General features: G+C 35.9%; 1 protein-coding gene across 11 annotated transcripts in view; it reads left to right on the top strand.

Annotated features, from left to right (window-relative positions):
- Positions 1-24,336, top strand: part of UBR2 (ubiquitin protein ligase E3 component n-recognin 2) — a 123,854-nt gene that overhangs the window by 21,920 nt on the left and 77,598 nt on the right. For 9 of the 11 annotated variants that reach the window (XM_049653246.1, XM_049653247.1, XM_049653245.1 and 6 more), the window contains exons 3-4: positions 15,372-15,450; positions 17,313-17,426. The exons of 1 other annotated variant lie outside the window; for it this stretch is intronic. In XM_049653246.1, coding sequence (XP_049509203.1) covers positions 15,372-15,450; positions 17,313-17,426 — 193 coding nt within the window. The remainder of the gene's footprint in view (positions 1-15,371; positions 15,451-17,312; positions 17,427-24,336) is intronic. One more of the 11 variants, XM_049653249.1, reaches the window with a different exon arrangement.

The raw sequence follows: 24,336 nt of genomic DNA, 5'->3' as shown, positions 1-24,336 counted from the left end.
TATATGTGGATGTGCACTTGTTCCAGTACCACTTGTTATTTTCTCCTTTGAATTGCTTTCGTACCTTATCAAAATCCATTTGACCGGGGCACCTGGTGGCTTGGTCAGTTAAGCGTCCGACTTCGGCTCGGGTCACGATCTCACGGTCCGTGAGTTTGAGCCCTGCGTCAGGCTCTGTGCTGACAGCTCAGAGCCTGGAGCCTGTTTCAGATTCTGTGTCTCCCTCCCTCTCTGCTCCTCCCCTGTTCATGCTCTGTCTCTCTCTGTCTCAAAAATAAATAAATGTTAAAAAAAAAAAACAAAAACAAAAACCATTTGACCATATAAGTATGGGTCTATTTCAGAACACTCTAATCTACAGTAGCCCCTTTTTATCCACAAGGGATATATTCCAAGTCCCCCAGTGGATGCCTGAAACCATGCATAGTACCAAACCCTGTATATACTATGTTTTTTGCTGTACATACACACCTGTGATCAAGTTTAATTTATAAATTAGGCACCGTAACAGATTAACAGCAATAACTAATAACAAAGCAATGGTTATAACAGTATGCTGTATAAAAGTTATGTGAATGTGGTCTCTCTCAAAATATCTTCTTACAATGTATTCACCCTTTTGGTGATGATAATGAGATGATAAAATGCCTACATGATGAGATGAAGTTAGGGGAATGACATAAACATTATGAACCAGCTTTAGGCTATTTTTAGCCCTCTGACCATGCATCAGAAAGATGATCATCTGCTTCCAGACTATAGCTGACCACAGGTAACTAATTGCTGAAAGTGAAACTGCAGATAAGGGGGAGCTGCTGTAGTCCATTCGCTGAGATGGCTATTCTTACTGCAATAACCGCATTTTCTTGATCACCGTAGGTTTGTAGCTAGCCTTGAATTGGTTACTATAAATCTTAAATTTCTGTGCCTTTAAATTTTCTTTTGTCTATTTCAGGTCATTTGCACTTGGTGAATTTTAGAATTACAGTTTGTCAGTTGTTATTTTTAAGAAAGACTGCCTAGGTTATGATTAGGATTGTGTTTAATCTGTGGATCAGTTGGGGAGAATTGACGTTTTAACAATGAGGTTTGTAGTCCTTGAACATCATATTTCTCCACTTATTAAGGTCTTCTTTATATTTTAAAAAATTTTTTATTTATTTTTGAGAAAGAGAGACAGAGAGCATGAGTGGGGGAAGGGCAGGGAGAGAGGGAGACACAGAACTCCATCCAGTCTCTGAGCTGTCAACACAGAGCCCAGTGTGGGGCTTGAACTCATGAACTGTGAGATCATGACCTGAGCCGAAGTCAGATGCTTAACCAACTGAGCCACCCAGAAGCCCCTATTAAGGTCTTCTTTAATCTCTTTAGCAGTGTCTTATAGGATTTATGTAGAAGTTGTGCATGCTTTTGGTTATGTTTATTCCTAGGTATTTTATGGTGGTATATTTTTTTCTTAGTTTCCCATTTTTTTTCTGTGAGTATAAAGAAATACAGTTTGTTTCTGATAATTGAACTTATGTCTTGTAACCTTGCAAAATTGGCTTAGCAGTTTTTGTTGTTTTTTGTTCCTTAGGATTTTTATATAATCAGGTCATTTCTGAATGGGGACAGTTTTATTTTTTCCTTTCCAGCTTTTTATTTCTTTTTTGTGCCTTACTGCCTTGGTGAAAGTAGGACATTCTTGCCTTGTTCCCAGTCTTAGGGGATATATTCAGTCTTTCACTATTAAGTATAATGTTGGATATAGTTTTCTCTTACATACCCTTGATCTCATTGAAGAAGTTCCCTTCTATTTCTAGTTTGCAGAGTTTTTAAAAAATATTACAAATCACTATTGAATATTGTTCACTGCTTTTATGTTGCAGCTTTTGGGATTGTCATAGTTTTCCTTTTTTTTTTTTTTTTTAAAGGTTTATTTCTTTATTTTGGGGGAGGGGGGCAGAGAGAGAGGGGGAGAATCCCAAGGCTCCATGCTGTCAGCGCAGAGCCCACTGTGGGGCTCAGTCCCATGAACAGTGAGATAATGACCTGAGCCGAAACCAAGAGTCAGGTGCTTAACCAACTGAGCCACCCAGGCACCCCATTATAGTTTTCCTTTTTTATTTATTAGTGATTGCATTGATTGATTTTTCAAATGTTTTTTCATTACTGAGATAAGCAGAGCTTGATTATCGTGTATTAACTTTCATATATTACTGGATTCAGTTTGCTAATGTTGTGTTGTCTGTCATTTTCTTGTAATGTCTTTGGTTTTGATATCAGAGTTAATGCTGGCCTTATAAAATGAATTAGGAAGTATTTTTTCTATACTTTCTGAAGAATCTATGTAAAATTGATATGATTTCTTGCTTAAATGTTTGATAGAATTTGCCAATAAAACAAACTGTCAAGGCCTGGTATTTTCTTTGAAGGAAGTTTTTGATAACAAATTTCTTTGATACTTTTTACAGTTATTCAGAACTTTATTTCATCTTGTATCAAGGAATGTGTTTCATTGTATAATGTTAAATTTATTGATACTAAAGTCATACATAATATTTGCTTATGCTGTTGATGTCTGTGGTATCTATAGTGAGGTCCTCTTTTTCATTCCTGATGTTAGTAATTTGTGTTTTTCTCTCTTCAATCAGATTGATGAATCTTTTCAAAGAATCTGACTTTTGCTTTGTTAATATTCTCTTTTATCTGTTCTGTTTCACTGATTTCTGCTCTTACTGTTACTCTTCTTTTTGCTTACTTTAGGTTTAATATGCTTATATTTTATTCTTTAATCTGTCAGTTATTTAGAAGTATATTGCTTAATTTCCAAATACTTGAAGCTTTTCTAGATACATTGTGACTGATTTCTAACACAAATGTTCCATAAGGTTTTGGTCTTGAAATTTATTGAGACTTGTTTTATAACTCAGTCTTGAATGTTCCATATGCACTTAAAAGTTGTGTTCTGCAGTTGTTGGATATAATATTCTATAAATGTCAATTAGGACAAGGTGATGGGTACTGCCATTCAGGTCTTCTATATGCTTATTTATTGATTTTTATTATGACTAGCTTTTTTATCAGTTACTGAGAAAGGGGTATTAAAATATTCAGATGTGATTGTGGATTTATTTATTTCTTCTGTCCATTTATGTTTCAGTTATCAACTCTTATTAGCCACACATAGATATTTATAATTGCTGTGACTTCCTGATTATTGATCCTTTTGTCATTATGAATTGTCAGTATCCTTTATTAATTCTAGTAATATTCCTTGTTCCAGGTCTATTTTATCAGATGTCAATATAACCATTCCTACCTATCACAGCATATCCATTATACTTCTGGGGTTTTTTACTTTATTCTGTGGTTGCCCTAGAGTTTGCAGTATATATTTACAATCAATCCAAGTTTACTTTGTCTGAGAAAGTTTTTCTTGCTCCTTCACTTTTGAAGAATAATTTTGCAGGTACAGAATTCTAGGTTGATGAGGTTTTTCCTTCAATATTTTAAATATTCCACTCTACTCTCTTCTTGCTTGCATGGTTTCTGAGGAGAAGTCCAGATATAATTCTTATCTTTGTTCCTCTATAGGTATGATGTTTTTCTTCTCTGGCTTCTTTATCTGTCATTTTCTGTAATCTGAGAATGATATGCCTAGGAATAGGGGTTTTTTGGCATTTATCATACTTGATGTTCTCTGAATCTTGGCTTGGTGTCTGACATTAATTTAGGGAAATTCTCAGTAATTATTGTTTCAGATGTTTTTTCTGTTCCTTTCTCTTTTTTCTCTTTCTTTTCTCTGGTATTCCTATTACACATACATTATATTTTTTGTAGGTGTCTCACATTTCATGGATAGTTTGTTCTGTTTTTCTTCCAGTCTTTTTTCTGTTTGCTTTTCGGATTGTTGAGATATTCTCAAGCTCAAGGATTCTTTGCTTAGCCATGTCCAGTCTACTAATAAGCCCACCAAAGGCATACTTCATTCTGTTATAGTGTTTTAATCTCTAGCATTTCTTTTTGGTTTTCTCTTAAGATTTCAGGGGGCGCCTGGGTGGCTCATTCGGTTAAGTGTCTGACTTCAGCTCAGGTCATAATCTCACGGTTCATGGGTTCAAACCCTGCATCGGGCTCTGTGCTGACAGCTCAGAGCCTGGAGCCTGCTTCGAGTTCTGTGACTTCCTGTCTCTCTGACCTTCTCCTGCCCCTGCTCACACTGTCTCTGTTTCTCTTTCTGTGTCTCTCTGTCTCTCTTTCTCTCAAAAATAAATAAACATAAATAAAAGTTAAAAAAAAAAAATTTCCAGCTCTGCTTACATTGCCCATCTGTTCTTGTATGCTGTCTGCTGTAGCCATTAGAGCCCGTAACATATTAATCACAGTTGTTTTAAATTTCAGGTCGGATAATTCCACCATTTCTGACATATCTGACTCTGATTCTGATGCTTGCTCTGTCTCTTTAAATTGTATTTTTTGACTTTTAGTATGTTTTGATAGCCAGGCATATGATATACTAGGTAAAAGGAACTCCATAGGCCTTTAGTGATGTGGTAGTAAGGCAATGGGGAAGGGCAAACATTATAGAGTCCTATGATTAGATCTCAGTCTTCTAGTGAGCCTGTACCTCTGGACTCGGAACTTCAAATGTGCTTCTCAACACTGCCCCCATCCTCATCTGTCTTTCTGTGGGGCAGGATAGCTAGAGTGGGCTGGAATTGGATATTTCTCTTTCCCAGGCCCGTTAGACTCTGATAAAACCCTAGCAGGTTAGGCTGTGATTACAGTTTCTTCTGAGGGCAGACTATTATTATTTTTTAAGTTTATTTATTTATTTTTGAGTGGAAGGGGTACACAGAGAGAGAATGAGAGAGAGTGAGAAAGAGGATCTCAAGCAGGCATTGCACTTTCAGCGCAGAGCCCAGTGCAGAGTTTTTAAGAACAGAATGCCCTTGCATATTTCACAATGGTTCCTTTTTTTTTTTTTTTTTTTTTTTAACCCCTGCTGGAAACAGGAGAGGATTTTTCTCTGATGTTCACTGTGAGAACTAGTAGAACTCCAGGAAATAAAACTCACCAAACGTGAGGCCCTGATGACTGGGTCACTCTCCAGTGCCCAGTGACTGAAGTTTTTAATCTCTCTGATGTTCACACTGAACTGAGCCTCCAGCAATTTGTCAGGTACAGTTCAGGTTTCCTACCTCACCAGTGGTACCTATAGAGGTTTGTGTTTGTTGGTTTCTGGTCTCACAAGTCAGTATTCTCTGTATTCATCTGTTGGTCTCTACAATTTTGGGGGTAGCAGTTTGTCCTGTGACCTCACTTCTTTTGTAAATCTAGGAATACTTATTGATTTTTCAGTTTGTTTAGCTTTTTACTTGTTAGGACAGTGTGGTAACCTCCAAACTTTGTACATGCTGGACTGGAAACTGGAAGTCTGCGTTCAATTTTAAGGATATTTTCCTGCATATAGAATTCTGGGTTGATAATTTTTTTTTCCTTTTCAACATTTTAAGGATGTTCCGTTGTCCTCTGACCTCTGTTGTTTCTGATAATGTCAGCTTTTTATTAGCATATCTATGGTGCTTTGTGTGAAATGTGCTGGTTTCCTCTAGCTGCCTTTGAGATTTTTACTTTTTATTTTTCTTTTCTTTTGAGAGAGGGAGAGAGCACGAGTGAGGGAGGCAGAGAAAGAGAGGGAGAGAGAATCTTAAGTAGGCTCCATGCACAGTGAGCACCCAACACAGGGCTTGATCCCACAACGATGAGATCATGACCTGCGCCAAAATCAAGAGTCAGATGCTTAACCAACTGAGCCACCCAGGCACTCCTGTCTTTGGATTTTAGCAGTGTGACTGTGATACGTCTAGCTGTGCATTCTTTGTTTTTGTCCTCATGAGGTTCCTTGAGTTTCTTGGAGCATAAGTTGATGGCTTGAACCAAATTTGGGAAGTTTAGATTATTACTTTTTCAAATATATTTTCTGCATTTTTTCCATTCCTGGGACTCCAGTTACACAGTAGTATAATTGAAGGACTAATTAGAACCACATAGTAGCGCATATATATAACTTATAAATATATGTAAAGTTGCTGTGAATATATGTGTGTATTATGAATATATTTACATAGATAGTGCATAGTCTAAACATTTTAATGAGAGATGCATGACCCAAGAGAGTTTGGAGATGACTGCTTTCACTAAAGCCCTAAAAATCTCAGGAATCTGTGTGTACTTCCACCAAACCAGTATACCTTTAATATGACAATTAACAACTGATCCTTAACTGTACACATTTGTCTTTCTGTTAAAGATAGGCTCCTAGAGAACAAGGATCTGGCTTTACTTTTCTATATAATTATGTAAAAACATAAAGACATTGGCTCTCTAGTTGATTTTTAGGAATCCAAAAATGCTATGACAGGCAAAGTAAAACTGGAAGTCACCAAAAATAGGAGAAGCACTGGAGAAAAATATCCCAGCCAAAAGATAACGTATGTATGTTATGTATCATAACAAAAGAGAGCTGGAATAGCAGTTTTCATATCTGACAAATAGAATTTATGGTAGAAAGCATAAAAGACACAAAAAGGCAACCAAATTAAAAAATGGGCAAAGAATCTGAATAGCCATATCTCCACATGTTCTTATTGGTTATTTTTGTACAACCTTGTGATACTACAAACTACTAAGTTGGACACTTTTTTTTCTTAACAAGCCATTGCATTGTTTTGTTTTGTTTTGTTTTTTTAACATAAGCCCTGCGGTCACCGTAGGGCTTGAATTCATGACCCCAAGATCAAGAGTAACATGTTCTACTGACTGAGCCAACCAGGTGCCCTAAGTTGGACACTTTTGAAAAGATGAATTGTATGTGAGTTACATCTCAATTTTTAAAAAGCAATCTGTATAAGGGTGCTTGGGTGGCTCAGTTGGTTAAGCGTCCGACTTCGGCTCAGGTCATGATCTCATGGTTCATGGGTTCGAGCTCCGCATCAGGTTCTGTGCTCACGGTTCAGAGCCTGGAGCCTGCTTCGGATTCTCTGTCTCCCTCGCTCTCTGCCCCTCCCCCACTCGCACCCTGTCTCTCTCTCAAAAATAAATAAAACATTAAAAAAAAATTAAAAAGCAATCTGTGTATTTGGCCTTAAGGGAAACTTCAGTTAATTCCCAGCTCAGAGCTGTACAGATTGTTCTCCCACTATAGTTAAAATTAGAAACAGCAAAAGGGTAGGTTAAGTATGTTTAGAAACTAACATTGCTAATGTTAAGTAAACAGATATCACTGAAATCACTAAGGAAATTTAGAAATGGAACTGAATGATAAAAACATTGTGTGTTGAAATTTTTGGGACATAGCTAAAGGAGTATTTAGAAGGATATATATACCTTTAAATTATTTGATAAGAAAAAATAAAGATAGCCAATACAGTGGAAACAAATGAAAATGAAAACACAACAATCCAAAATCTTTGGGATGCAGCAAAAGTAGTTCTAAGAGGGAAGTTTATACCAACACAGGCCTACCTCAAGAAGCAAGAAAAATCTTAAATACACAACCGAACCTTACACCTAAAGGAGCTGGAAAACAAACAAAATTCAAACCCAAAGGAGGGAAATAATAAAGATTAGAGCAGAAATAAATGATATAGAAACAAAAAAACCAAATAGAACAGATCAGTGAAACCAGGATGTGGTTCTTTGAAAAGATCAACAAAATTGATAAACCTCTAGCAAGATTTATTTAAAGAGAGAAGACCCAAATAACAAAGTCACTAGTAAAAGAAATAACAACCAACACCATAGAAATACAAACAGTTTTTACAGAATATTATGAAAACCTATATGCCAACAAATTGGACAACTTAGAAGAAATGGAGGGGTGCCTGGCTGGCTTAATTGGAAGAGCATGTGACCCTTGATCTTAGGGTTGTGAGTTCAAGCCCTATGTTCAAGCCCTAAGAAAAACAAAAATGGAGGCATCACAATTCCAGATTTCAAGTTGTATTACAAAGCGGTAGTAATTAAAACAGGATGGTACTGGCATAAATAGACACATAGAGCAATGGAACAGAATAGAAAACCCAGAAATAAACCCACAACTATATGGTCAGTTAATCCTCAACAAAGGAGGAATGAATATACAATAGGAAAAGACAGTCTCTTCAATGAATGGTGTTGGAAAAAAAGGATCACTTTTCTTTCATCATACACAGAAATAAATTCAAAATTTATTAAAGACCTAAATGTGAGATCTGAAACCAGAAAAATCCTTGAAGAAAGCACAGGCAGTAATCTCTCTGACATTGGCCATAGCAACATTTTTCTAGATATGTCTCCTGAGGCGTGGGAAATAAAAGCAAAAATAAACTGTTGGGACTACATCAAAGTAAAAATTTTCTGTGCAATGAAAGAAACAATCAGTAAAGCTAGAAGACAGTCTTCTGAATGAGAGAAAATATTTGCAAATGACTTATCTGATAAAGGGTTAGTATCCAAAATATATAAAGAACTGATATACTGAATACCTAAAAAACAAATAATCCAGTTAAAAAATGGGCAAAGACACGAACAGACATTTCTCCAAAGAAGATAGACCGATGGGGCCAATAGACACATGAAAAGATGCTCAACATCACTCATCATCAGGGAAATGTAAATTAAAATTGCAGTGAGATACCACCATAAACCTGTCAGAATGGCTAAAATCAAAACAAGAAACAACCAAGTATTATTGAGGACATGGAGAGAAAGGAACCCTCATACACTGTTGGTGGGAATGCAGCCACTATGGAAAATGGTATTGAGGTTCCTCAAAATATTAAAAATAATAGAACTAACCTGTGATCCAGTAATCACACCACTGGATATTTACCCCCAAAATACAAAAACACTAATTCAAAGGGATATATGCTCCGTATTTTTATTGCAGCATTATTCACAATAGCCAAACTATGGAGGCCGTCCAAGTGTCCATTGATAGATGAGCAGGTAAAGAAGATGTGGTATATGGGGTGCCTGAGTGGCTCAGTCAGTTAAGCATCCAACTTCGTCTCAGGTCATGGTCTCGCAGTTCGTGAGTTTGAGCCCCACGTCAGGTTCTGTGCTGACAGCTCAGAGGCTGGAGCCTACTTTGGATTCTGTGTCTCCCTCTCTTTCTGCCCCCTCCACCACTCGCACTTTGCCCCCCCCCCTCAAAAATAAACATTTAAAAAATTTTTTTTAAAAAGACATGGTATATATTACACAATGGAATATTATTCAGCTATAAAACGGAATGAAATCTTGCCATTTGCAACAATATGGATAGAGCTAAAGAGTATAATGCTAAGTGAAATAAGTCAGTCAGAGAAAGACAAATACCATATGATCTCACTCATATGGAATTTAAGATACAAGCAAAGGAAGAAAATAGACAAACCGAGAAACAGACTTTTTTTTTTTAAGCTTTTATTTTGAGCAAGAGATAGCAGGGGAGGGGCAGAGAGAGAGGGAGAAAGAATCCTAAGCAGGCTTCATGCTGTCAGCACGGAACCCAGCTCAGAGCTCGATCCCACAGACTGTGAGATCATGACTTGAGCCGAGACCATGAATCCAAGGCTCAACCAACTAAGCTACCCAGGTGCCCCAGAAACAGACTCTTAACTGTAGAGAACAAACTGATGGGTTACCAAAGGGTAAGTTGGTGGGGGATAGGGGAAATAGGTGATGGGAATTAAAGAGTACACTTATCATGATGAAAAAAAGAAAAATAAAATGATTTTTTAAAAAGGCTGTACACACCTATCATTCCTGGCTCTGTCTGCTGAAAGGGCCTAGAAACAATGGAACTCCTGAAGCAGTGAGCACACTGATATAACTAAGTATTTGCATAAATAAATAAATAAATGGGAGAGAAGGGATGTTTTCAGTAGTTTTTCCATACTGAAAATTCCAATTAATAAAATAGGAAGGAGGGAAATAGAAAGTCACCATTAGGCAAATAACACAGCAGTAATTGTAGACAAGATCCATTGGTTGATGCTAAAACGAGTGGCTGAAAGTTTGAGAAATAGACTATTTGCATAGTCTCAAAATATCTCTCCCCAAATAGATTTAGTTGCAAAAGATACAATAGCAACTTTGTAGTGAAGAAATCTGACAGACACCACCTTAACAAAGTAAGCAATGTTAACGCCACCAGTACTAAGACCTATCGAATCAGCATCATGTGCCCCCTGTTTGATGTACTGAGAAGGGCAAAGCACCACTTCTGTGACATCACTTCTGTGGTATTCTTGCCAGAAATGCATAACTCAATCTAATCGTGAAAACGTCAAACCCAAATTGTGTGACCTCTGCAAAATAACTGTGACAAGTACTCTTCAAAAGGTTATGGTCACAAAAATGGAGAAAAGACTGAGGAGCTGTTAGAACTTGGAGGAGACTAAGGAAACATGACGTCTAATGCAATGTGGGATCCTGTATTGTATCCTGAGAGAGAAAAAAGGATCATAGTGGGAAAACTGATGACTTTTGAATAAGGGCTGTAGTTCATAATACTGTGCCAATATTAATTTCTTTGTATTGTTAACCTTGGGAAAAATTTGGTAAGGGTATAAAGGAACTCTGTACTATTTTTGCAACTTTATGAGTAAAATTATTTCAGAGACAAAAAATAAAAATATACAGGGTAAACATTGAGCTCAGTAAGTTAGAAGAACAATTGAGTATACTCAAAGGAAAAAGAAGAAGAGAAAAAGTTCAGAAGATAAAAGATGTACTGACTCTCGGGGCGCCTGGGTGGCGTCCGACTTCGGCTCAGGTCATGATCTCGCAGTTTGTGAGTTCGAGCCCTATGTCGGGGCTCTGTGCCGACAGCTCAGATCCTGGAGCCTGCTTCAGATTCTGTGTCTCCCTCTCTCTCTGCCCCTCCCCTGCTCACGCTCTGTCTCTCTCTGTCTCTCAATAATAAATAAACGTTAAAAAAAATTTTTTTTTTAATTAAAAAAAGATGTACTGACTCTGGAATTGTTATGCCATTTTTCTTGCAAGACTGAATAAGAAAAAGAGAATGTAGTACATAAGATTCAAAATGAAAATTGAAAATCATACTGCGTTTCTTTTGATGATATCATATCTTGCCAAGCTAGGTCCTCTACATTGCTGTGATTGGAAGCAGATACTTCGTGGAACAGGCAATGAAGGTTGCAGTGTCCACAATTTGATTCTAGGAGTTGAAAAATTGTCTAGTACCCAATAGGTACTAAGTTGTTTGAGTCTATTTGATGAGCAGAACAATTACATGTTTCTTTTAGTCAAAGGGTACCCTGAAAAAAAAGAAATACAGAGACACTGAAGGTGCCATGAACCAAGAAAGTTTGTTAACCTTTGAAATATGAGAATTATGAACAACTAAGTTCTTCAAAAATTTTAAAAACCTAGATGAAATGGATAAATTCATAGAAAAATGATAGGCAACTTGAATACAGTATGAGAAACATTAGAATGGTAATCAAATATCTTCCCTCCCACAAACCCCATACCTAGATGACTTTATAGGTAAGTTCTAACAATTTCAAAGGAAAATTCCTCTCTTACACAAGTTACTACAGAAAATGGAAAAAGAGTGAAAACTGCCTTAACTCTTCATGAGGCTAATATAATCTTGATTTCAATCCCTGATAAATTCAAGACATAAAACCGTTTTTTTCATTAATGTAGCTGAAAGGATCCTGAATAAAATATCAGCTTGTCTGCATCTAAGAATATTCTAGAAGAGTGATGCATCGTAATCAAATGGTGTTTAGTTCAGGAATCCAGACAGTTCATCTTTAAAACAATTATTAATGTAATTCACCATTTTAATAGTTGAGAGAAGAAAAAAATGTTTTCCTGATTTGATTCTATAAAGCATTTTATAAACTTCAGTAATTGTTTATGATATAAATTCTGAGCAAAGTATATATAAAACTATTGAATATTTGGGTGTTAGATTTTTAGAAGCTTTATTATGGACATTTTCAAACATATTAAAAATAGAGTGAATGATGTTATAGATCTGACATGTACTCATTGCTCAGCTTCAGCAATCACCAATAATATGGCAACTCTTTTTATACACACACGTATACACACACACACTTTTTTTTCTTGCCCTGCCGGATTATTTTAAAGCAAATTCCAGACTGCATGTCTTCTTATGAGTCCTCAGAATATAGCTTTTTTTCTCTACAACCATTAACATCCTAAAAAATTAACACTAATTCCTTAACATTATCTAATATCTAGCCCGAGTGGAAATTGTCCTGATTGACTCATAAATGTGGATTCAAAGTTCACACCTTGCATTTGGCTGTTATTCCTCATTTTTTCTTTTAATCTATAATAGCTTCTCTCCCTCTTTTTTTTTTTTTTTTTCCTTTTCTTTTCTTTTCCAGTTATGTCCCTAAGAAAATGGGTCATTTGTTCTGTGGAATTTTCCACATTCTGGATTTGTTTGTTGTGTCCCCATGGTGTTGCTTAACATGTTTCTTTATGCCCTGTATTTCCTCTGAACAGGTATTTAGGCATAATTAAATTGTTATGTAGTATTGGAGGGGGGTATGAATACTAACTTCATGAATACTGATGTGTAACTTCTTAATTCTTCATGTCAGGAAGCACATTATGCTTGTCTGGTTTTTTTGTTTAAGATGATCAGTGGGTTTAGGTATCTTGCAGATGCAACCATTATAAAGGTCTTCGTTATCCTTTTTATCTAATGTTTTAGCAGTCACTGATGCTTGTTGTCTAGATCATTATTTTTTATTAGGGGGTAGGAAAATATTCTTAGTTTTTTGTCTGTTAGCTTGTCTTCTATAGAAGAAAAACAGTCCCTCCTCATTCCTTTGATTAGCTTGAAGTTTATATAGGAAAGGCAAGATATATTCTTGATTTTTTTGTAGAAGAGCACTTTCTTTGTAAACCTACTGGGAACATAATACTAATGGATACCCTTTAGAGATGTTTTACTTTAATATTTAAAGTAAGGCGAAGATGCCTACTATTACTGCTGTTGTTTAATATATTACTGGAGGTTCTTGTCAACAGCATAAAAGAAGAAAAACAAAACGGTGTAAAGATTGTAAGGAAAGAGAAAATTGTCATTACATACAGGCTGTATACTCATTTACTCCGGGAGAAAACAAAACAGAATCAACAAACTATTAGAACTGCCTTGAGTTCATCAAGGATACTAAAAATCAATACTGTTTCTTTTCATCATCCTTAAGCAACTAGAAAATGAGTTTTTTTTTTAAAGGAGATTGGAAGTTTATTGAATACACCACAAGGGAGCAGTGGGCAGGACAGCAAAGGAGAGACTGCCTAGAAAATGAGATTTTGAAAAAATACTTATTTAAAATAAAACCTAGAGAGTACCTAGATATTAGTCTAATCAAGAATATAAGGATTCATATAAAGAAAACTTTACAACTTCAGTAAAAGACTTAAGAAAGAATCATGGATGTGATAATTTACTCTTATAATGATGTTCTTACTCTTGAAGCTTATCAATAAATTCTAAGTAATCTCTGTCAAAATTTTAGCTGGATATTTTTGAGGCACTCTATACACTTATCCTAAGTAATGTGTCGAAGAATAAAGAAGAGTTTGTGAATAGCTGAGCCAGCATTTTCGAAAGAGAATAAAAGGGAACTTAACCTGCCAGATATTAAGACCTACTACAAAGCCATAGTAATACAGTTTGGTATGGTGTAAGAACAAATAAATCACTGACACATATTAGAGAGCTTATAGACCAAAGGAGATGTGGGAGCTTTATAAAGATGACCCCATAACCAATAGATAAAAGTTAAATCATTTAGTAGATGGTGTTGGAAAAAAATAGCTCAGTATATATTGAGAAATAAAACCTTATTCTACATGATATACAAAGGTACAGTTGTATTCCACCTAAATGTGGAAGATAAAACCAAAAGATGAATAGAAGAAAAAGAGGAATATTTTTGTGACTTGGGGTTGGGGAAAGAACTTCCTAAAACCTCACAGTATAAACCAATTGCATGTGTGTGTATGTGAATTTAATTGCATCAGAATAGGTAGTACTATTTAACAAAGGACCCCATAGGCAAAATTAATACACAAGTGACAAACAGGAGACAATATTTGCAATGTTTAATATTGCCAGGTGCCATTATCCTCTAGATTAGATTCTGCAAATAAGATAAAAGAAAGCAATCCCAGCAGAAAAATGGGCAAAGACAATTTATAGAAAAGGAAGCCCCCAAAGTAATAAGCATATAAAGAGTTGCTCAAAGATACTAGCGACCAGGGACATGCAGATTAAAACAATATGACATTATTTCAAATATGTTGACCTTGCACATATTAGAAAACCAGATAAAACCAAATGCTGATGAAGATGCAGGGCTATAAAAACCCTCATACACTGATGGGGGTATGTAGCCACTCTGGACTGTAGCATGGCACTCAGAATAAGAACTTAACATGAATTATGACCCAGAAATTCTGCTCTTGAGTTTATATGCCAAAGAACGTCGCAGACATATCTGTAAGAGAACATTTACACGATGTTTATTACAGCATTGTATAGTAGAAAGGCATTGGAGGTTGTCCAGGTGTCCAGTGCAGGGAGAGTAGAGAGAGAAAATATTTTGGGTACATGACATAGCATACTATGTAGCCATTGGAAACAGCAAATCAGATGTACACATACAAAATGAAGGGATTATGTTACAGACGTGTAAATGTAACGATGAGATATATAACACAATGAGAGTTAACATGCATTAAAAATACATGCACTCAGGCAGCTTTTCCTGCCAACACGGGTCCTGTCCTGTGCTTTAATAAAATCACCTTTTTGCACACACACACACACACACACACACACACACACAAAAAAATACATGCACTCAAATACATTTTGCAAAAACACATACAACTAAAAGGGCACACAATAAACACAGTAGAATGGTTGCCTATCAGGATACAGGAACTAGGCTCAGGTGAAATTTAAAGATGTTCCTAACTCCCCATCTCATTTCATGGAAGTGTAGGGATTCTTTTGTGTAGGATATGATCTGTAAATGTGTCTAGCTGGCAGTATGATGAAAGCAAATGAAACGACTGAAATGAAATGGGAATTTGATATCCCCAAATCTAGTGTGAGATCTACACATCTACATATCCAGAGTGAGAAGCAGGTTCTTAAGCTGACTTCATTGCTCAAAGATCTCACAGATCTTTGAGAATAATATTTCCTTCTAACACCAAAGCACTTCCCTATTCTGGCTCTTCTAGGATGGATTCCAATTGAAATATTATGTTGTGATATATACAGTTATTTTATGACACTCTGATTTTTTTTTTCTTTAACTTTACAGAGACTGTGCAGTTGATCCAACTTGTGTTTTATGCATGGAGTGCTTTTTGGGAAGTATTCACAGAGACCATCGATATAGGGTTAGTAATGCCCAGATAATAACCATACCCACTATTAAATTTTATATTAGATACCTTTTCTGTCTTTTTTAAATTCCAAGATTTAACACTAAAATGGGGGAGACTGGTTTAAGAAATGTGTTATTTTAACACCATTAAACATATGATAGCAGTGTAGAAATGAATTATGAATCCAGGCTTCCTGAATACATGGTTTAGGAAAGACAGCACAGATATCAGCTCCTGCATATTGCTTTTCAGCTAGTTTGTTTTGCTATTTTCTTATTGTTTATTATCTTCATAATTCTAGGTTTATGCAGAAGGTTATCAAAAATTAGAGGATAAAGATGAGAGGTAAAGGAAAGGGAAGGACATGGGAGAAAAGGAGTAAGGAAGTGTCAGGATTATACATTTAAGAAATGCTTTGTTGGTCATTGTCTACAGAAGATTTGTCATTTCTTAATATTAAAGAGGCATCTACTACATCGCGGAAGAGGGCCCAACTCCAGAACATAAGACCCACCTATTTTATTATTTTTCTACTGCTATAATGCAGTCAGTACTTTGCAAAAAGTCAGGTATGTTTGCTTTTAAATCAAGGATATGAACAAAGACAGTTTATGCTAAGCCTGTCCTAAGCCTGTCCTGGTTCCTCTACTAGAAATTGAAGGCAAAGCTGTGAGCATTCAAAAGTTAAGGAAGTGTTAGTAGCTGGAACTTTTCACCCTCAAATGAAATAGTAGAGGGAATATTGCAATCTTATTATTAATTCAGGAGCCCTGTTGGCTCAGGACTTTTCCTCCTGTTTGTTTGGTTTTTTTTTCACTCTACCCGAGTATTGCTAATAATGAACTAAAGCAGCTACAAAATTAAGACCCCTTGTGTCTTTGTATGTTTTTATTTTCAGAAGTCAGTAAGAGAATCCCAGTTTTCTTTAAGCTGTTCTATCTATATCTCGGGTAACCAGAAGAAGAATAAAAACTATAGGGTTATCATTTTCCAAATGGCTGCCTCCTCATGGTTTGTGGGTTTTTTGTGGGGTTTTTTTGTTTGTTTGTTTGTGTTTTGGCATATATCCCTGCAGCCCCTGGGAATAATTGTCACTTGTGGATTTACATTAATTATATTTTTATATATAACAGATACTTTCTTTGGACAGTATGTAATAGGGCTCGTTCTGAAATTTGCAGCAAATACCCACTCCTAAAACTCTCTCGTGCAGTATTTTTTTAAGGTAGAATTTCCTATAATTAATGAGTTGTATCTTGCTAGATTCCTTGAATCATTGCCATATCTTAGGGAAGTATGAATAATTCTTGAACCCTGCAGATGGTGAAAACCTTTTCTGACCAGACAATCCACTTTACATTTCCTGAGCTGCTTTCCTTGTCCAAGAATGCTATTTAGAGGGTGTTAGAAAAAGAAAAACAAACTATTTCTGTAGGTTTTGTTGGTGACTTTCTCTTATCAGATGCAACAATCTTCTAGGGAAAAATAACCATAGTAGTCTTTACAGCTCTTGAATCTGTTATATTACATTAGAGCACTGTAACCAGGTGACATTAATACCAACATTGTACCAAAGCCCAGCAGGAAAACCCTGTTGGTTTTCCTAATTAAGGAAGTCATGTAGGTAGGCACATTTTACCTCTTTAAACTAGACTAGACACTACAAAGTAGCTTATTTCATTTCAGAATCACTTAATTTAGGCTTATTTAAGCTTTAAAACATCAAGAGGTTTGGCATTTTATTTCATTTTACTCCTCAAAAGAAATGAAACATTTTAGCGATGTTATTTCCTTAGCACTTGCTATTCTTATTTATAATCTGATAGCCCTCAGTAAATACTTATTGACAAGATACTTTACAATTTTTTTTCAAGATGACAACGTCAGGAGGTGGAGGTTTCTGTGACTGTGGTGATACTGAAGCTTGGAAAGAGGGTCCTTACTGTCAAAAACATGAACTTAACACCTCTGAAATTGAGGAAGAAGAGGTAAAAACGTTTTCACAAAGTTGTTTTTAAGGAAATACTGTTTTAACCACAAGTTTGAAATATTTTCAGACATAGGAACTAGGTTATGAGAAATGAATAAGCAAAATAGTCCTGTCGCTCTTACCAGTGACTAGACCTACTTTGAAAGGTCTTTTACATTTTATGGATGTCATACCGTTGCTATTAGTACTCACTTGTCATTCTGGAAGTTTAATTTAATTTGGACTTCTATTTGAGGTTTTGTTTTAAGTCCTCATTTATTACTGAAAGATTATTTTTCCTATGTGTATAGATTAATTTTGTTGTTTTTTGTATATTTGTGTTGTGACTAAGATTTTGTAGGCCAGGTACCCTTCTTTTCTGTAACTATACGTGGGAGCCAATTCTAATCACCATCTGGCATATCAGTGTCATTGGATATGTGATGAGACCAAGTATAAATAGCAAAGTACAAATTACAGTCACTCCAGCTGTAAATATGTGCTTTTTAAAATTCTTGATTCTGCATTATTTTCTCTAAATGATATTTGTAATGATATAGTAGGCTCTTACTAAATAAATACTTAAATCTCTGCTGCTATTTCTGACAGTTTGATGTTTGATTCAACACTCTCATTTCAGATTTTATTTTTAAATGATAGAGAAGTAGATACATTCAAAGTACTTATGCATCGTTAGCAGCTCTGCTACAGATTTGGGGCAAGTGAACATTAATAGTACTTCCTGGTCCTCATACCTTACAAGTCTCAAATATTTGACCTGCACTTTATGGTGCAGGACAGAGTCTTTTAGACTGTGTTCCACTGTGCTTAGGACAGATTAAAATTTGTGTGAAATGATTGAGTGCTATGAAAAACATATATTTTGTGTTTCATTTGCCTCGTGTAAGGCAAATGTGGTGTAGGATTTGCAACAGACACCCAGTGATTAGAGTTTCAGATTTCTCCACTTCTATTGGAGGAGCTCCATTTTTATCTCTTTTATATATTGGATTGGATTTCCATTTGTAAAAATACAAGACAAATATTTGACAAAAAGAGCTGTACTTTTAATTTTAAAAAATGAAGACTGGTATAAAACTATGGGAGAAGACATTTGCAAATCATATACAGTAGTCCCACCTTATCCACGGAGGGTGTGTTCCAAGACCCCCTGTTGATATCTGAAGTTGTGGATAGTACTGAACCCTATAGATACTATTTTTTTTCTTATTCATACATACCTATGATAAGGTTTAATTTATAAAGTCTAATTTCTTGTCAGTAAGAGACTGGTAATAACTAATAATAGGACAATTATAACAGTATATCATAATAGAAGTTAGGTGAGTGAGCGCTCACTCACTTGCTCTCATAATATTGTACTGTACCTACCTTTCTTGTGATGATGTGAGATGATAAAATGCCTACTTTGATGAGATGAAGTGAGGTGAAGGCCATAGGCATTGTGACATAAAGTTAGGCTACTGTTGACCTTCTGACCATGCCTCAGAAGAAAGACTATCTGCTTCCAGTCTCCCAACTGACCTGGTGGTGACCAAAACCATGGCTAAGGGGGGACTTAATGTATCTGAGAAAGGTTTCGTATTCAGGGTATATATCTTACAACTCAACAACAGAACCACAAACAACACAAAAATGGGCAAAGGACTTGAATAGACATTTCTCCAAAGAAGATATAATACACATGACCAACAAACATATGAAAACATAGTCAGCATCATTAGTTATTAGGGAAATGCAAATTGAAACCACTTTACACCCACTAAGATGGCTATAATCAGAAAAAAGGAATGTATGTGTTGGTGAAGATGTAGAAAAAGTGGAGCCCTGAAGGGTACATGCCTAAAGGGGATGCAAAATAATTCAGAGCCGTGGAACAGTTTGACTATTCCTCCAAAGATTAAACATAGAATTGCCATATGAGCCTGTAGTTTCACTGTTAGGTATATACCCAAAAGCACTGGAAGCAGGTGTTCAAATGAGTATCAACTGTAATGTCTATCAGTAGATGAATGGATAGACAAATTGTGGTGTACAGATAACGTACTATTACTCAGACATAGAAAGGAATGAAATACTGATCCCTGGTACAACTTGGATGAACCTCCAAAACATTATTCTAAGTGAAGGAAGCCAGACACAAAAGAACACATATTGTCTGATTCCATTTATATAAAATACCCAAAATAGGTAAACTTGTAGACAAAACACACACTGGTGGTTGCCAAGGGCTGGGGAAGGGGAGAATGGCAAAAACTGCTTAATGGGTAGGGGGTTTTACTTTGAAGTAATAGAAATGTTTTGGAACTATAGAAAGGCGGTAGTGGTACAATATTATGAATGTACTAAATACCACCAATTAGTTTACTTTAAAATGGTTAGGTTTCTGTTCTGTGAATTTCACCTCAATAAATTACTTAGAAAAATCTTAGGACTTTTGTTACCTTTTAATCTTTGTTTTAGATAGACTGAAAATAATTTTTGAATAAAATTTGCTTGCAGTTACTCTGTTGACTTTATACTCGTACATAAGTTGGGTAGCTATCAAATATTGACGACTTGAGTTAATTTCCTGTTAGGAAGATGTTAGCAAGATTGCCTGCCTGGCTTAAGTTATATGGTTCTGCCTGGAGAATCTATACTGCAGCAACTTGACAGAGAATAAACCTCCACACTCTGCCATTTAATTCCAATTTAAGAATTCAGTTAAGAGAAATGAAGTCCTCAAGGATAAAACTGTAAGAGAAGCTATTTTTAAAATAGCATTTTGTTTAGCATTCCTGGTCCCCACTCAGTAAATTTATACATATATCTAGGTTTTTTTTTTATCTTTTATGCTTAAAATGGAAGAAAGCTATAAAATATTTGCAATGTACTTTTTTAGTCTGTCATAGAATTGTTTTTATTGAATGTAATTTTTTATTATACATTTAGCCTGCATCTTAAGAAAAAAGTTGGAAAAAATATACCTGTATATTACCAAGTATATACTTGATAATACACTTCTCTAGGGATAATGTTTAGCAGTTCCATGGATCTTCTCAACTCTTGGCATTTGGGATGGGACTTTTGTTGTTGTTATATAGGCCAGGGATCAGCAAACTATGGCCCCATAGAGGCCCGTTACTGGCACCATCATAAACTAAGAATGGTTTTTGTATTTTTAAATATTTGGAAAAAATCAATAGGATGGTGTCTGTGGCATGTGAAAATGGTAGGAAATTCAGATTTTGGTGTCTATAAACAAAACTGTACTGCAACACAGGTATGTTTAATTGTGCATTGTCTATAACTGCTTTTCCACTGCAACAGCAAAATTGAGCAGCTGTAACAAATACCCTGTAGACTACAAAAACTAAAAGACTTAGTATCTGACTCTTCACAGGAAAAGTTTGCTGACCCCAGATACATGCTGTCAGAAGCATTGTGTTTACTTATTTCCCACTCACTAACTGGCAGTAGCATCTCCCATCACTGTGGCAACAGTAAATGCCCAGCCAGGTTTCCAATGGGCCCTTTGGGCATGGGGATAAGTAGGGAGTCTGGACTGTCTCTTTTGATCATCTTCATAGGACCTATAAGAAGTTTCTCTTCCGTCTCTGCATTAGGAAGTGTTATGTTTCTCTTGCTATGGGTCTGGTAACTGATTCCGTTTCCTTTTGTTGAGGCTTCTGGGAAACAGAGCCAAATGTTTGGAAACAGTGCCTGTGTGTAGTAGCTATTTGGAAATTTATATGATCTGCCTTTACAGTAAATATATTATCACCTAATTTTCCTACCTTTATTCTGGTTTTGCCCACTTTGTACATCTATTTTTTTTAATACTGTCTCATTACACTGATGTATTCTTAAGTTGCTGTAAAACCTTTTTGGAATGAAATTTAATTCAGTAACTAATGCACTGAATGAACGACCTCAGTGAAGACTTTTTTTTACCTGAAATTTTCCCTTATCGATACTGCTCTCATCTCAAATGAATGCAGATTTGTGATTATTAATAGCTAAAAATTATGCCAAGTACTATACTTTGTTTATCTCATTTAATTCTCAGAACAGTCCTGTTAGATAAGTACTGCTGTTACAGAGATTTTATAGCCGCAGAAGCTTGGGTTTTAGAGAGATTTAAAAACTTGCCCAAAGTCTTTTTTTTTTTTTTAAGTTTATTTTGAGAGAGAGAGCACATGTGAGAATGCGAGAAGGGGAGGGGCAGAGAGAGAATCCCAAGCAGGCTCAGCTCTGTCAGTACAGAGCCCGATGTGGGGCTCGAACCCACGAACCATGAGATCATGACCTGAACTGAAATCAAAACTCAGACACTTAACCAACTGAACCACCCAGGTGCCACCCAGAGCGTCTTAATGGTAATTTGAACTCCAGTAATGGAACTCTTTAACAGTGTATTGCCCTGATTTTATTTTTTTCTCCAAATTTTTATTTAAATTCCAGTTAGCCAGTGGAATATTAGCTTCGGGTATAGATTTTAGTGATTCATAGTGATTCATCACTTACATACAACACCCAGTGGTCATCATAGCAAGTGTCCTCCTTAATACTCATTACCTATTTACCCCATCCCTCACCTACCTCTTCTCTAGTAACCATCAGTTTGTTCTCTATGGTTAAGAGTCTGTTTCTTGGTGGGGCACCTGGGTGGCTCAGTCAGTTGAGCATCTGACTCCGGTTTCAGCTCAGGTCATGATGTCACATTTTGTAAGTTCGAGCCCCACATTGGGCTCTAAGTTGACAGCACAGAGCCTGCTTGGGTTTCTCTCTCCCTGTCTCTCTGTCCCTTCCCCACTTGTGCTGTCTCTGTCTCTCTCAAAATAAGTAAATAAAGTTTAAAAAAAATTTTTTTTAAAGTCTGTTTCTTGGTTTGCCTGTCTTTATTCCTGCCCCCTGTTCATTTGTTTTGTTTCTTAAATTCTACATGTTAGTGAAATCGTATGGCATTTGTCTTTGACTAACTTATTTCCATTAGCATAATACTCTCTAGCTCCATCCACATTGTTGCAAATGGTAAGATTTCATTCTTTTTTATGGCTGAGTAATATTCCAGTTTGTGTGTGTGTGTGCACGTGTGCGCGCACACACGCATACATATACATATACCACATTTTTTCCATTCACCAGTGGATAGACATTTGGGCTTCTTTCATAATTTGGCTATTGTTGATGATGCTACATTGCACTGATTTTTAAAGTAATTTTTAGCAGTGGAATTTTTTTTTAATAAAAGTCTAATTTAAAAATCTTAATAGTAACAGATAAAAGTGGTATTATTTTTTTATTCCTGTATAATTAGCATACAGTGTTATATTAGCTTCAGGTGTGCCATATAGTGTTTCAACAATCCTACACATTACTCAGTGCTCCTCATGATTAAGTGTACTCTTAATCCCCTTCACCTATTTTCACATGTCCCCCCACCCACTTCCCCTCTGGTAACTAACAATTTGATTCCCTATATTTCAGAGTCCGTCTTTTGTTTGTCCTTTTTTCTTTGTTCAGTTGTTTCTTAAATTCCACATATGAGGGGCACCTGGGTGGCTCAGTCAGTTAAGTGGCTGACTCTTGGTTTCAGCTCAGGTCATGATCTCATGGTTTCTGAGTTCAAGCCCTGTATTGGCTCCATGCTGACAGCATGGAGACTACTTGGGATTCTCTCTCTCTCTTCCTCTCTCTCTACCCCTCCCTTGCTTGTGCTCTCTCTCTTTCTCTCAAACTTAAAAAAAAAAAAAAAATTCCACATATGAGTGAAATCATATGGTATTTGTCTTTCTCTGCCTGACTTACTTCACTTAGCATTATAACTTATAGATTCATACACATTGTTTCAAATGGCAAGATTTTATTCTTTTTTATGGCTGAGTAATAATTCCATTGTATACATATGCTACATCTTTATCCTATCAGTGGTCACTAAAAGTGGTATTATTAATGAATTTATTTTTTATAAGTTGAATTGTGTATTAGTTACTTGTTAGAAAGTCAACTCGTGAAATAAGCGAGGTTGTTTTGATGACTGGTTTCTAGTTTATTACTAGTTTTAGTTGGGCAGTATAGAGAAATGTAATTTTTCCGTATCCATAGCTTATTTGCATATGATAAGAGTTAAAATTATTATTATAATACAGTGTATGCTTACATTAAAAAAAATTCAATGGGACACCTAGGTGGCTCAGATGACTGGGCATCCAACTTCGACTCAGGTCATGGTCTTGAGGTTCGTGAGTTTGAGCCCCACGTCGGACTCTGTGCTGACAGCTCAGACCCTGGAGCCTACTTTGGATTCTGTGTCTCCCTTTCTCTCTGTCCCTCCCCTGCTCATGCTCTGTCTCTTTCTCTCTCTCCCAAAAATAAATAAACATTAACAACATTTTTTAAAATTCAAACATAATAGTAGTGTATCACATAAAAGACTAGTTTTCCATAACCCCCACTGCCTTCTAACATAAGCACAGATGATCTTTTTAACAATATGCCTTGTATGCTTCTGGTTTGAAAGAAGAATAACTCAAGTTGACTCACTGACAAAGATGTGTATTTTCTAAAATAAACATACTCAAAGAACTAGTTATTAGTCATAGTTGATAATACAACATAGGATGAGATGGTCATTTATTTACTCATTCCAACTGACTTATGCTCTCATAAGAGCAATTTGAGCAGAAGTCTTTCTTAGTGTTTAATTTACTATTGTACATATGAGTAGACTTGCATAGCCTAGTGTCCTTTCACTGCAGAAATAATTCTTTTTAATCAGTGATCATTTTTCAAGAAGTTGACATGTGTATCCAAAAATAGCAGAAAAATCTGTATTCCTAGGCCTGCCCCAAATTTGGCCAGTGTAATAGCAAAGTTACCAGTTGGTGATCCCCAATATGTAATATAACACATTTTAGAGTATA

Source organism: Panthera uncia (genome assembly GCF_023721935.1).
Source record: "Panthera uncia isolate 11264 chromosome B2 unlocalized genomic scaffold, Puncia_PCG_1.0 HiC_scaffold_24, whole genome shotgun sequence".
NCBI classification, from domain to species: domain Eukaryota; kingdom Metazoa; phylum Chordata; class Mammalia; order Carnivora; family Felidae; genus Panthera; species Panthera uncia.
This window is presented reverse-complemented; position numbering and strand designations above follow the sequence as displayed.